This window comes from Pieris napi, chromosome 11 (genome assembly GCF_905475465.1).
Source record: "Pieris napi chromosome 11, ilPieNapi1.2, whole genome shotgun sequence".
Classification (NCBI taxonomy): domain Eukaryota; kingdom Metazoa; phylum Arthropoda; class Insecta; order Lepidoptera; family Pieridae; genus Pieris; species Pieris napi.
Window position 1 is genome coordinate 190730 of NC_062244.1, and position 13238 is coordinate 203967.

The window sequence follows — 13238 nt, forward strand, 5'->3', positions numbered from 1 at the left end:
ATGTTAATTATCTTATAATCTAAAAGTTTTCAGATCGATAATTGGGTTTCAATTAAGCAATAATATAAAACTTTTTTACCCATGCTTATCGGGGTCGTTCACCAAATGCAACGTTATTCCAAGTCATGAAAGGGAATACTGGCGAGGGCACAGACCGCTACGAGTGGCGTAGAGGAATCGCGATGGCCGACTGCGCTACATCCGGAAGGCGTAGGTCTCTAACATGGGATGTTTTCATAAAATAATGTACTTTATTGAAATAACAATGAAATATTATTAAGTTAATCTATTAATGAATAAAAGCATGCAATTATTTCTTGCAAATGTGTTTTTGATAATTTTATTTGGTGAAGCTAAATCATACGCCTAGCACAAAAATACGGCAAAATTGTGTTTGCGACATTTTGCTCGATGTCGCTCAGCTATTTACTCTTAGAAATGGCGAGTTTCTCGCGATAGTTTCTAGAGAAGCCATAGATGGGGGTTCGAAGACACGACCTCAGGTTTGAAAATCGCCTGAGCCGCAAAGCTTACTCTGCTGACAAATAAATATGGGCTCTACTCCATTTAGCTCCATTCAATGGCTTTACACACGTTATAATTGTAATCCACGGTCAATACCGTTGTATCTTCGGTCGGGTAAAAGCAGTTTCCGAGACGATGCAGCACCAAGACGTAATGCACGTCGCGGACATATAGTACCTTTCATTCACAGCTTGCCATTCAGCGGTCCTCGTTCATCAATCCCCAGTTCACGTAGTTCTCCTAGTTGTTTACCTTCACTTTAGAGCAGTTTGTGTTGTGTGTCGACAACGATCGGGCTCCGTTCAGATTACGGTGAGTTCATTTTTTACATTTGTTTTCAAGATTTGACGCGAAATATTTTTGTTGTTTTGTTAATATTTCTTAGTTTGTAATTCCAAAAGCTTTAGTCTCTGTAGAGACTGTTTTAACTATATGTATGCTTTTCAATATAAATTTCGCAAAAGTAAGTTTTAAACGTGAAATGAAATGATTAAATGTTGTCAATGAGTTGAAATAGGAATTTAACTTCTTGTGTAATTAAAAGGTCCATTTTGTAGAGGAATTTTTGAACTTGACAGTAAAAACAATTGCAAATGGATTATTGTTAATTCTGTTTTAAACTTTATATAGTTCAGATTTATTTTATCTTTTTAACTGACTTACTTTCAATTCATTATGATAGTGACCGTTGTCTTAAACTTCAGTATGTGTATCTTATCATATTCTAAGCTTTATTTGAAATGCATGCCGTTCAAAGATTCCATGTGGATATGTGCTTATATCTGGGTAACAAACATTTTTATAATAAAATGTGCTCATCAGTTCTGTATTAATAAACTCCGCTTTATCGACTCCAAACTCGGTAATTATTTAATTCCTGGTTCAATATACTTACACATGAACCAGGCAGTTTCTTTCCGTGTAATCATTTTTATCGCAAACGCTTCTTCAATAAGTATTTGTTTCTTTACTGTAATTGTTGGTAGAAAATATGTCAGCTGTCCTATTTGCTTGATTGGTAAAAGTAGTTGTGCTATTTCAAGTAGAATTCTACTCTCAACAACTTAAAATACTTAACATGACAATATGAGTGACGTCGCAAAGAGGTGCCTCTCATCTGAATGCCGGGATTGCACAAGGCTGATCTAACTCGCCGATATTATACCGAGCTAAAATATTTATATAACCCTTTCTGTTACTAAATTAAGTAATCAGTATCAATTGCGTAATTATTTAACTAGGCATTATAACTTATAATAATTTTTTCAACCTTTGGAATTGTAACAAACTGAAGTGAGGACTGAAAAATTGAGGATAGGACATTTACTTACTTATTGTGGATTGAGGAGATTTCGCATAGAGCAAAACAACACTAGATCCGATAAAATGAGTTACGTAAGCCACGCAGTGCGACCTTTCCTCCACATTAGCAGCTCATCTCACTTCTAACATACGCCTGAACAAGGTCAACTGTTGTTTTACCAATCCGAAGTCCACGTCAGTAGCACTGACGTCGTTAACTGCATTTCGATTTCATCCTACCCCTATCCTAACTCTCGTGTTTACCGATTTAACAATATAATATAGGTAGCAAAGTCTTAATTCAATACCAGTTAGATGTCGCAATTATTCATGATTAAGGGTTGAAATAGGCCTCCAACTTATCCTAATAAAGGGTTTAAATTTTTGCCTTATACATTAGCGTTTCTTATGCATATGAAATAATATATAATATAATATATAATTAATGAATAATTTAATAAAACAACTAAACGGTTGTAGGCGAATGGAGGAGTGGAGACAATGCCTCAGTGGGAGGGTTTAAAATGTGATGCGGAAGTTGGTGGGAGGCCAACACACGTTTTGCCTCTTTCTGTTATAAGATAAAATAAGACTCTTTCTATAATAAAATAATTATTGTGGTAAACAAATAGCAGCAGCATCCGAGCAGAATTAGGTGCGGGCGTCACAGTGTATCGGTTAGTATCAGTGGTCGAGCGATCGGGTTGCGTACACGAGCTGCTGCTCAAGTGGGCCAAGGTCCAGATGAAAGTGATAGGTGCCGGTCAAGGGCGCCTTTGCACTTTCGCTGGGCTCGCACACACCGCTCCGTAATGCTCTCGACAACAATTGATATACATTGACTGAAATTGTTTCTATCGAGAGTCAAGTCTCAAAAATACATGCGGAATTGGTACTACTAAAAGTAAAAGTTCTTTAGCCTTCTAACTGCCAAAGGATTTCACACAAATATGTAATAAGTTGCGCTAACCGAGTGACGCGTGACCATAGATATATAAATAAGCAAATCATTAAACACCATTTACGTTAATTTAATAAAACTTAATAATATCAAAATACAATTTTCAATAATCTGTTCAAAGTATTAGTCGTAAAAATCATGATCTGATGTCATCGTCGGAGAGATCTATAGATAATAATGTATCATGATGCGCAATATCGACCCGAAGTGCGGAAACCTCTAGATCACTGACGCGAAACAGGATCTTCCTGCGAAACTAATGTTTCTTTGCGAGCTTAACTCGGTCACAATTACTTATTACCTTTAAGCTACAATCATTTCGCTAATGTTTCTATGTTTCACTTATTTCTTGAAACGTTTCGCGGATAGCGGACACATTATGTATCGCAAACATTGTTGACTTTAACAATAATTATTTGGGGTTTATTATTAAAGAAAAGTACGCAGTGCAGCGGCATTGGATCTTTTGGAGACCACCTCGTGTATCGTCCTCGATGCGGAAGAGTGACGTCAGCTTTAAGTTCACATTCCGGCCGTGGCGCCTCGCTCTATGTTATCAAACATTCAATGAAACCTATTGCCCTTTAAAAATGGGCCAAATGTGGAACTATTATTTAAAAAAATTCGTTGCAAAGTTTAAAGACTAAACGTACTCCGACTTTCCGTGTGGACTAACAGAAATATTGATGGTTTCAGATGTTAGCAGCGACGTTATTATTATGCTCGGTGGCGCTGAGCGGTGTGCGCGCTGACGCCGATGATCAAGAGATCACGACGACGGAACCGCCGCCGCGACCCTACGCCTTCTCTTACACGGCGGGACGCTATCCCGGACACACAGACCGACAGCATGCCGAGGTCAGCGATGGCAGTGGCGTTGTGAGAGGTGCTTGTTTCTACCATATTTGCTTTTTGTGTCCAGTCTGTGTATTGCAGAATATCTGGCCAAAAAAGTATTATTTTATGGAGGCAAAATATTAAGAGTAAACGACCTAAAACCCGTTCTGATGATGTCGTCGTATATTCGATTCATTTGAATAAATTCTTGCGTCCAGTTTTCGGCTCATTAGTGACCTTTTCGAGCCTTGCGGGCGAATATGCTTTATAGAGATTATATTAAAAGATTCATATCTATTTTATGACAAAAAAAAATTATTTTACTTTTTAATTTTTAGTACTAAATTTTATTCCCAATATTATACCTACATAATATTACTATTGTAGTGAAGGTCGACGCTTCGGTGGACAAAAAAATTAATACCAACTCTTGTTCCAACGTCGCATTAATTTCTGTTTTTTAATAAAAAGTGAAACACTCGAAGATAGTACCACTAATATAATAAACTTCGTACATCTACGCTAAAAGGGATAAATTCCTTTATTGCTTTAAGTAATTTACGGACAAATGAATAATTCTCTAATGAAGCTTTACATCTAATATCAGGTACATTTTCGTACGTGGATCCGGCGCAACGTGTTCGTACCGTGGACTACGTGGCTGACCGGGAGGGATTTCACCCAGTGCTGAGTGATCCACTGCCCGCCCTGCCCCAAGACTCCGAGGCCGTGGCTGCCGCCAAAGACCGGCATCTCTCTCTCTACGCTCGCATCGCCGAGGACCACGCGACTCACCCGCATCCTGACGGTAAATGCTTCTTACGTACGCGGCTTAATTAAGAGTAGTGGCAAATATAAAACCTTTAACTGGTAAACCAACTCTTACATAATCAATAATAATATAGCCTTTAAATTCCGAAACTCTGTGATTTTATATATATGAACTTTAATATATTTTCACTCCAGTATATCTCGGAGCTCTCCAGTTGTAGCCTGCCGTTAGTTTCAGTTCGTCCTCCCAACTCTTGCGTGGTCGACCTCTTCTTCGTTTTCCGTCTCCATGATACCATTCCGTCAATATTTTGCCCCATTTACATGGGAGCTCCGTAGCATATGATCCGTCCATCTCTCTCATCTTTGGTCTATCTTAGTGAGAATGTCTGACACACCTGTTCTAGCTCTTATGTCTGCGTTTATTTGCTTGTATAATTTTCTTACGTAATCAATAACATAACGATAATGTTACTAATGTATTCTCTTTATTTACTCGAAATGTATAAATTTCAGAGTCGTACGTGCCGCGTCAGTCCGCAGCGGTTGTGGCGGCGGCGGCGCGCCACGCGTCCTTGTTCCGCGTCATCGCCGAGCAACACGCGCGCATCGCCGCCGAGCGAGACGCGCTTCAGCAGGAAGAACAGCTCGAATAGACCGACTTATGACTCGGTCTATTCTTTATGATTCAAACCGCAGCATATTAAAGAAAACACATGCAGTGTTCAGAAAAATTACTAAACAAAATTGACTATTTGTAACACATATTTACTCAATTTGTATAATTATATTTTTGTTTGTTTTGTTTGAACAGCATAGCGGTGAATTTCGGTAATTGGATAAAGCCGAGTGATTTAGCTTAACATATGTACATGTCCAGTGACATGTCGTGTTATGTAAATTGTCATCTTGTATGCGAATTACATATCTAATATGTAAAATGTATGTCTTTCATAAATCTATTAATTATTATGCATCATAATTTGTGATAAGCGTATTAAAAGCCAACATTACACTTTTACATAGAGAATTGATTGAAATGTAATTAATTCTCGTTTATACGTTATGTCTCTATAGTATAAAATATATTTCTAGAAGTTCACGATGAAAATAAATGTATAAATTATTTATTTTTACCAATGTTACCATTTCATACTTTTATATTTTTATACGTTTTCTGAAACATTTTAAGTAAGTGTTAAACAATATTACTAATTAGTACTCAGGGAATAAGACGATTTGTAACGCAATCTTATATTATATTATAAATATAAATAAATTGTTTTTTGTTTGTTTGTGTGATTACATACACCATCGGCAACCTACAAAAATCGAATTGGAACTTGAAAGAAAACATCAGAGACAGAGTTGTACAGTTTATTCAGTATCCGTTGTCGAGAGCTTGTGTTGAGCCAGAAGATGTCCTGGTTATCGGCATTTAGCCCGTTGAATCTGAAAGTAAATTGAAACATCTCATAAATCGTCGTCGTGGTGGCCCGTAATCGTTGTGGCAACAAAATTAGGCGTCAGCAGGAGATCTATTCGGTCTGTACTTACAACTATGTGTGTGTAGAATATGGTCAAACATCTGCCAAGTGATCCTGTAAATAAATTCTCTATTCGGCAGGAATCAGCCTTCTGTGCCCGATATGCGTTTTTGGGTCACCTTCACGGTACAAGTGAGGGTTACACTGTGTGTGTCGGGGTTGTCTGTCGAAGACCTAACCGCTTACTAGCGGTACTAGGCTCATAAAACTCTACAAAGAATTGTATAAAACCAACTTACTGGACGGTGGTGGTGGTGGCGGCGGTCCCCGGCCGTTGCAGCCGGCGGGCGCCTCAGGACCTTGAAAGCCCGCGCTGCGGCCCACACTCATACCGCCCTGCACACAATAGCTTTTAAAAGTATACCTGCTCAGATCATTTCCTTTCACGCCCTATAGAACCACTTTTACATGATCCACTAATATCTATCACTAAGCATACTTGATAAACACTTTACAGCAACTTACTAATGTACTTACCACAGCTGCGACTATGACCGCCAACAACGCAAACAACAGCACCAGAACCTTCATTGCGACAATGAAATACAACTGGACACCGATACTTCATCACTTTATATAGGCCGAACATCACTGTTTAAGCCGCTTATCGTTTCACACAAAACTAGTCCCAAAGTCAATGTTGCAAAGTCAAAAATAGCATTATCCTTGTGTGATGAATGATTGTAAATAATTGGTGCATTTAAATCTGTTTGTATGGGCGACGAAGCGTTTATAGAGTCCATTATAGTAATTACTTGATAGAATATTTAGCAAATTTTCATAAAAAGCACTTGAATCGAGTGCGATTACGTTGTCTAATTGCAAATTGAAATTCACACACTCGCACCATTAACAGAGCGACAGTTCACTTGATGGTGCACTCGTCTACATAATACTCGTTTTGTGTGTGGGGTTATATAATATTTTAAATAGCAAAAGGTATAATTTAATATATATATGAAATTGTCTTTTAATAGTGATCTGAAGCTTAATTAATTTATAGACAATGTAAGGTAAGGTTATCTGCTTTCGCTGGTTTTTCTTACGTTTAAATGTTGCACGAAATTGGAATAAAACACGGAAATAGAGTCATACATAATATTACAGTCGCCGAGAATTCTTTCGGCGTAGTTTACCTTATTTCCTCAATCATATTTTTTTAGCAATTATAAATTAAACAATTATTTGCATTTTGCATATTCAAGTGCTTTAAAATTCCCCAGTCTTGAGTACCTACTTAATAAAACTTAACTAAACCGTTCGCCCATAAATTGACTAAAACATCTCAGTGAACCTCTTTGGGCTCCGGTGCGATTAGGCCTTCAACTGACGTAGGCATGTGATCTGTGATCGCTGTCAATCTATATCGAGTTTCTTAAAGCTGCCTTGTATTCCGAACACATCTTCGATGGTGGTCTTCTTGCCCGGCCGAACTGACTCGTCCACTCGCTTCTTACTTTCTTTCTCGAAAAACTCCAGGTTTGCCTCGATTCGACTCAACTGCTCTTCTGAAATATTAAAAGAATACTAAATAATTTTAATATTGTATTATTTAAATTTATAAAGTCATCGCTATAGAGACCGATTGACTAAGTAAGCCTTAAAAAGAAGAGCTGTGGGGTGAAATTTCTAGATACACATCTAAGAGGAGAATATAGTTGATGTTAAAGTAAATGAACAAGAGAAGTAAGTTAATGTCGCTTTTATCGGTATAAATTGAAATGTTAGACTGTAAAGATACATACTATGTTATATATTAAATAGAAAGTTTTAAATGGAACACGTTATAAGCAGCAAACAGGAATACTTTTTACAATTTTCCGGCGATAAAAGACTTAAATTGACAAATAACTACACATCCGATGACCTAAGTGCTATGAGTATTAAAATATAAATAATAGACAACTCCTCGTTTCACGCTCACTTGGTGAGTTTAACGACTGTAAGAGTCCTCGGCAGTTCCATTCATGTGGGACAGGTAAATAGCAACGCTTTATTCGCAATTGAGGAAAATAATTATATATCGGAAAATGTACTTTAATTATAATTATTTCTATGTGTCCATATGTTTTGTGTCTGAGATGTATTTTAATAAGTTTATTTCACGTAATCACAAAATATATATTTAACATAATATTATGTAAATACCTTTAAGTATGTTCCTACTCTTAAAGTCGCCCCCGTCCTCTTTGGGTAGAGAGTGAGAATGCACGAAAGGGTCTAGCGTGTCAGAATCTCGCTGGTGAATACGAAGGATGTCAAGCAGCTCCTTCTTCATGAAGGGCTTGATAAGCATCATCAGTTTGTCGATCAAAGATGTTGCGTTCAGGAAGTGCACCTCCTTTAGTTTCACAAGCATACTCTCCTGCATATATAGGATACTATTTTACTCATACAATCTCTTCGGTTGACAAAAATACAGCGTTAATCATTTGGTCGTATAGTGCTTTTAAAAAGACTCTTACTTAATAAAAGTGGTTTTTAAAGTTCAAAGTAACCATTATTCTAAGAAAGTAGGCCAATTATAAGTCTAACCTGCAAGAAGTATAGCACCTGCTTTACGCTCATGACGTCCAGTTGGGCGATATGGGCCAACGTCGCCTGGTCCATATCGACCATTATTACGAAACTGAAATTTAATTTAAATATTATAGCAAATCAACATATTTCATTATTATTCGGTTAATTTTGTTTCAAAAGAGACTCTCCTAGTGTTACCATGTAATGTGTGTATTTTATTCGCGGTCTTTCAAATCGTACTAACCCTGGCCAGGTTCCTTCTTCGTACTGCCACAGCTCGAATACCATTAAGAAAAGCTTGACGATGTCAGAAAAGATGAAGTTTTTAGAGTCAGTGTCGAGCAGACGGCAGTATATGACTCTGTAGCCGTTTACGGAAGGTGTGGGCAGCGGCTGGATCAGCCTGTAACCGTGACCAAACGTTGAAGAGATTAAGAAAGCGCAAGTCCACACAGCTTGGCCGGTCTGATAGGTACATACGCAGTTCTGAGTGCAGTGCGCAGGCGTTGATCGAGGACGCGTTGGCTGAAGAAAGCAGTGAAAAGGGTCTTTAGCGTGAAATGCAAGTCCAACACCTGCTTGCTCACCTCGGCACTATTCTCGCAGCAGTGGTACGTTAGGATTAGATCCAAGTCTGTCGAATCACACAATTATTGTACCTTAATAAATTATGATTAAGATCGTTGAAGGTGTATGAACAATATTTCATTTCATAATTGAAAAATAAAAGGGTTTGAAGCGACTTAACAAAAGTTACACGAACTTACCCTTTATGGCATAGTGATAAAACACGTACGAGTAAAGTTAAGACCCGATTCCAAGGTTTCCCGACTAGATCTGAGGTACGTGATCATGATAAATATCAAAATATTAAATCCGTAAGTATATGTGTTTAATAGGAGCCTCTTATCTTGTTTTTAAGATCAAGCACATTTTTCACAAGTACATTTCTGTAATGTACTTATTCGCTGTAATTATATTAACTCTAATACGGTATCCACGCGGGCCAGCCAGTAAAACAATAAATATTGCTTATTCTTTACGGAGAGACGCTTCCCAGACTAAGCTACACTATTAGTTAGTTATTTAGTTATACCATATTTAACAACTGGTAGTTTAAGGTGCACACAGAATATGATTTCTATTTTAATAAAAATTAAGAAAAAATCAGACGGACAGAAGACAAAAGACATACCTAACAACATAAATTTAAAGTATTAATAAATATTAGATTGCACGAGACGAAGAACGCCTTTAGATCTCATCTTTGATGATAGTAAAAAATACTTCCAGCGAAAGATAATCTGCATTATTTAATTATAAATAATAATAATAATAATATAATGTATTATATACGATGAGTATTTTGACTTTTAAATATGCTCTGAGTCATTTAAAAATTTAAAAGGATTTTTAAGCAACAATAATGCATGCTGAATGTTTTAGTTTTTGCTATATTAAAAAAATATTGGTAGTATAAGTATTTACTCAGAAATATTTGGTTATAATGTAATGAAATGGATAATAACAGATAGGTTGTAGTATTATTTAGGGTAACATAGATATTATTAATACATACGTACCAGTGATATATTTGGACGGTAGGTGGGGTTGTGTAGTGAGCCATTCACGTAGCTTTCCAATGTCATCAGGTGTCAATCCAGGGTTCTTTTGGTATTCCTCTGCCACCTCAATCGCCTTCACACGATACATTTTGCTCTGTAACAAACTGATAAAAATGTAACGTTAGGTTGGTTATTTCTAAACCTATATTCTACTCAAAATATGGGACGATTTGTTAGAACTTAATAATTTCTCATAAGACTTTATAATTTATAACATCAAGATGTCAAGATGCCAGGGTGAATAGGCGACACAGGAATCAATCTTAAACTGATTCCCAGAAGCAGGATGTTTGAAAAAATATTTTATTTGCAAAAATAACTAGATCGTATTACCAGAAACTAATCACAAAGTTGTCGAACCTTTGTCACAAGAATTTCGAGTTCTATAGCTTTTATAGCTATATCATAAATACCGATAGTATGTTTTTACTACAATGAATTGACTATAGCCCTGTTAGTAACTAAACATCGAGCTAAGTACTCAAGAAAACTAAACAAAAATAGATTCATTTCTTTTTCTTCATTCCATTTTCTCTATAATTGTGAAAAAATTGGATAATTGTGACCCAATTAAAGTCATAACTGGAAATTGTAAAGTTGAAGTTTAATTTATTTGAAGATATTCGAAACCAAACCTAAAATGTTGCAGAAAAAAAGATCGTTTCGTGCAATTTTGCATGTATGTATGGTGAACATGGAAGGCATTTTACAAATTGGGTAAGTCATGTACTTCGGGTAATCGGCGGTAAGAAAACAGACGCCAATAATCTTGACGAGTAGCTTAATTCTTCATTAGTATAATTTAGGAACGTACGCTTTTCATTTTGATCAAGCACTTCCATATTTCAATTAAAATTAGATATTAAAATACAATCGTGAGGATATTTATTATAACAAAATAATATATATATTATAATAATAAAACAAAACCAAAGCACGCGTGAATAGTTTTTGAAAAAAAAAGAACTCTTTGACAACTTTGTTTTTTTTCTTACTTAACCTGCCAGTTTGCTTCCTGCATTGGCCTACATACGCATTTAACTTATTTGCAAGAATAACCGAACAGCGGGAAAGGCATTTTAAAAGCATTTTTCAAAAATAGTTTTTCACTCGAATTTTTAAACTTGGATTTGAATATTGATAAATAACCAATGTTTTATCGATTTTTATTGAAATTCAAATCCAAATTTGCGCTTTGAGTTGAGTTGGCACGTTGTGATGTACCGTCCCACCTTGCTGAGCACCCCAAGCTTCTTTAAGGCTAATTTACCCTAATTTCATTCGATATGTCAACGCCCAGTATTCCGGTGCTAGCTGAGGCATTAAGGAGAGTGTCTTTGAAGAGAGGCGTAGCGACAGACAAAGGGTGTTTTAGCTTAAAACGCGCAAACTTGTGTCTTCTTGCTTGGCTGGATGAACTCGGAGCTTCGAGAGAAGCGCTTTATGCCACACCCGATCGAAGGGGATCTTAGCTATGTCTAAACTTACCTCCCCCTTGGAAGCAATTGCTTCTGCCCATCTATGTGCAAGATATACAAGAAGGTCACCAGCTGAGCGACCACGACGAAAACCGTACTGATAAACGTTAATCTGCTGGTGGCCCTCTAGATACCTCAGGAGTTTTTATTTTAAAAAAAGAGGAGGTTTTACTTATGGGCGAAAGATGAACGGATCAGAGCGATCGTCCAAGCCTACAAAAGGCTTTTCAAGGGATTGAGTGTATTGAATCGGTCTTTCGGTTTTCTTAAGGTTTAATATCATTTAACTATTGTAAAAACACTTGTTTAAAGCGTTGCGAAACGGTGTTATTGAAAATAATGATATTTAATTGTCGGAGTATTAATTATGGACAATGAATATCCGCCAATAAGGGCCATTAAGTTTTGCCGGGCACACATAATAGTCATAATTACAGTAATTACATTAATATTATATTTAGATTAAATTAGATTAATCTCACTCTCTTCAAAACAAAGTAGGTTTTGGTGATGTGAATTGTTGTTAAAGAAAATGAAATTCGGGAGAAACATTTTGAAGTAAATGGTTAATTTAAGTATGTGTGTGATGTTTTCTTTTATATAAACATTGAGTTGATATGAAATAATAAAACATTAACTGTTATCGTTTACATGAAACTTTGAATGAGTATTGTTAAACCACGGAAAGTCAATAAAACCTATTGGCAGTCTTATCTAATTTACCTATTGTAACTATTACCCGAGAATTTACGTACGATAGGACTATTTTAGCAGCTAAAATATAAATGTAATAAATATGTCATTTATAAAGACACCTCCTCTAATAATGTATTTATTTGAACAATCTCCATTACCATAAAAGGCTAATGTAAAAATACCCTTACGCATAATATATCACACACGAATTCTGCGTAACTTTTACTATTTACGCAACGAGTGTTCAAAAAGCAATAATTGTTTGCGTTTTAACGGCACTTATCGTTTTAGTGGTATTTTATCTCGTTTTATATATTAAAGGATTTATTTTAGAAAGGATATATTTTATAAATTTATAAATATAAGGTTACAATAATTAATGTTCGCCTCGTCAATAAGAATAATAGTATTATTATCAAGTAACACTAGTATTAAAACTAATATTACCTTATATTATGCACTTTCCACTATTTCTAAGCCGCTTACTTCGACGACGGCACACTATATAATGATTTTAATATAAACAAAGCGATAAGGTGACAATATCAATAATTATTGCGGTCTAGAAAAGGGCGTTGTGACAGCGCCTGCGCGTGCGACTGTCGGCGCAACTGAGACTAACACTAAAGTATTTTACTCCAAGTAAGCCTTTTAAAACAAGTACGACAAATATTCGCTTCCTTTTTATGTTTCTCCTTTTTTTTATTTATTTATGTAAGTTATGTTACAGCTAACACATATGCATTATCCATATAATATAAGAAAACACGTAGACGTAAAAGAATACACAAAGCCAAAACACATTACATTGATAAACAAAATATGTAAAACTGAAAACAGCGGTACATTAATAGACATATAGAAAAGAAGAAATTGAAACTTAAACAAACGACAATTATTAATACCTACTTAAACAAAAGTCAAGGTTCTTCCCCTCTTCAAATATTTCCACAGATCCCCTTTGGTGAGGTGGAAA

General features: G+C 36.0%; 2 protein-coding genes across 3 annotated transcripts; one reads left to right on the forward strand and one right to left on the reverse strand.

The window, feature by feature from the left end:
- Positions 1 to 679: 679 nt before the first annotated feature.
- Positions 680 to 5685, forward strand: LOC125053882 (cuticle protein 16.8-like). The gene is made up of 4 exons (XM_047655491.1): positions 680 to 837; positions 3485 to 3674; positions 4233 to 4433; positions 4913 to 5685. Exons 2-4 carry the CDS (start codon positions 3485 to 3487, stop codon positions 5050 to 5052), a joined length of 531 nt encoding a protein of 176 aa, XP_047511447.1. The 5' UTR covers positions 680 to 837; the 3' UTR covers positions 5053 to 5685.
- A 74-nt stretch (positions 5686 to 5759) lies between these two features.
- LOC125053881 (clavesin-1) lies at positions 5760 to 12897 on the reverse strand. 2 transcript variants are annotated; one of them, XM_047655490.1, is made up of 9 exons: positions 12710 to 12897; positions 10047 to 10182; positions 8944 to 9097; positions 8708 to 8866; positions 8479 to 8572; positions 8092 to 8308; positions 6421 to 7451; positions 6183 to 6279; positions 5760 to 5848 (listed from the first exon to the last, which is right to left on the reverse strand). In XM_047655490.1, the coding sequence occupies exons 2-7, from the start codon at positions 10174 to 10176 to the stop codon at positions 7300 to 7302; spliced, it is 906 nt and encodes a 301-aa protein (XP_047511446.1). In that variant the 5' UTR covers positions 10177 to 10182; positions 12710 to 12897; the 3' UTR covers positions 5760 to 5848; positions 6183 to 6279; positions 6421 to 7299. The 2 variants fall into 2 exon arrangements, with proteins under 2 accessions (XP_047511446.1, XP_047511445.1); XM_047655489.1 differs by having other exon boundaries at positions 10047 to 10192.
- Positions 12898 to 13238: the final 341 nt, after the last annotated feature.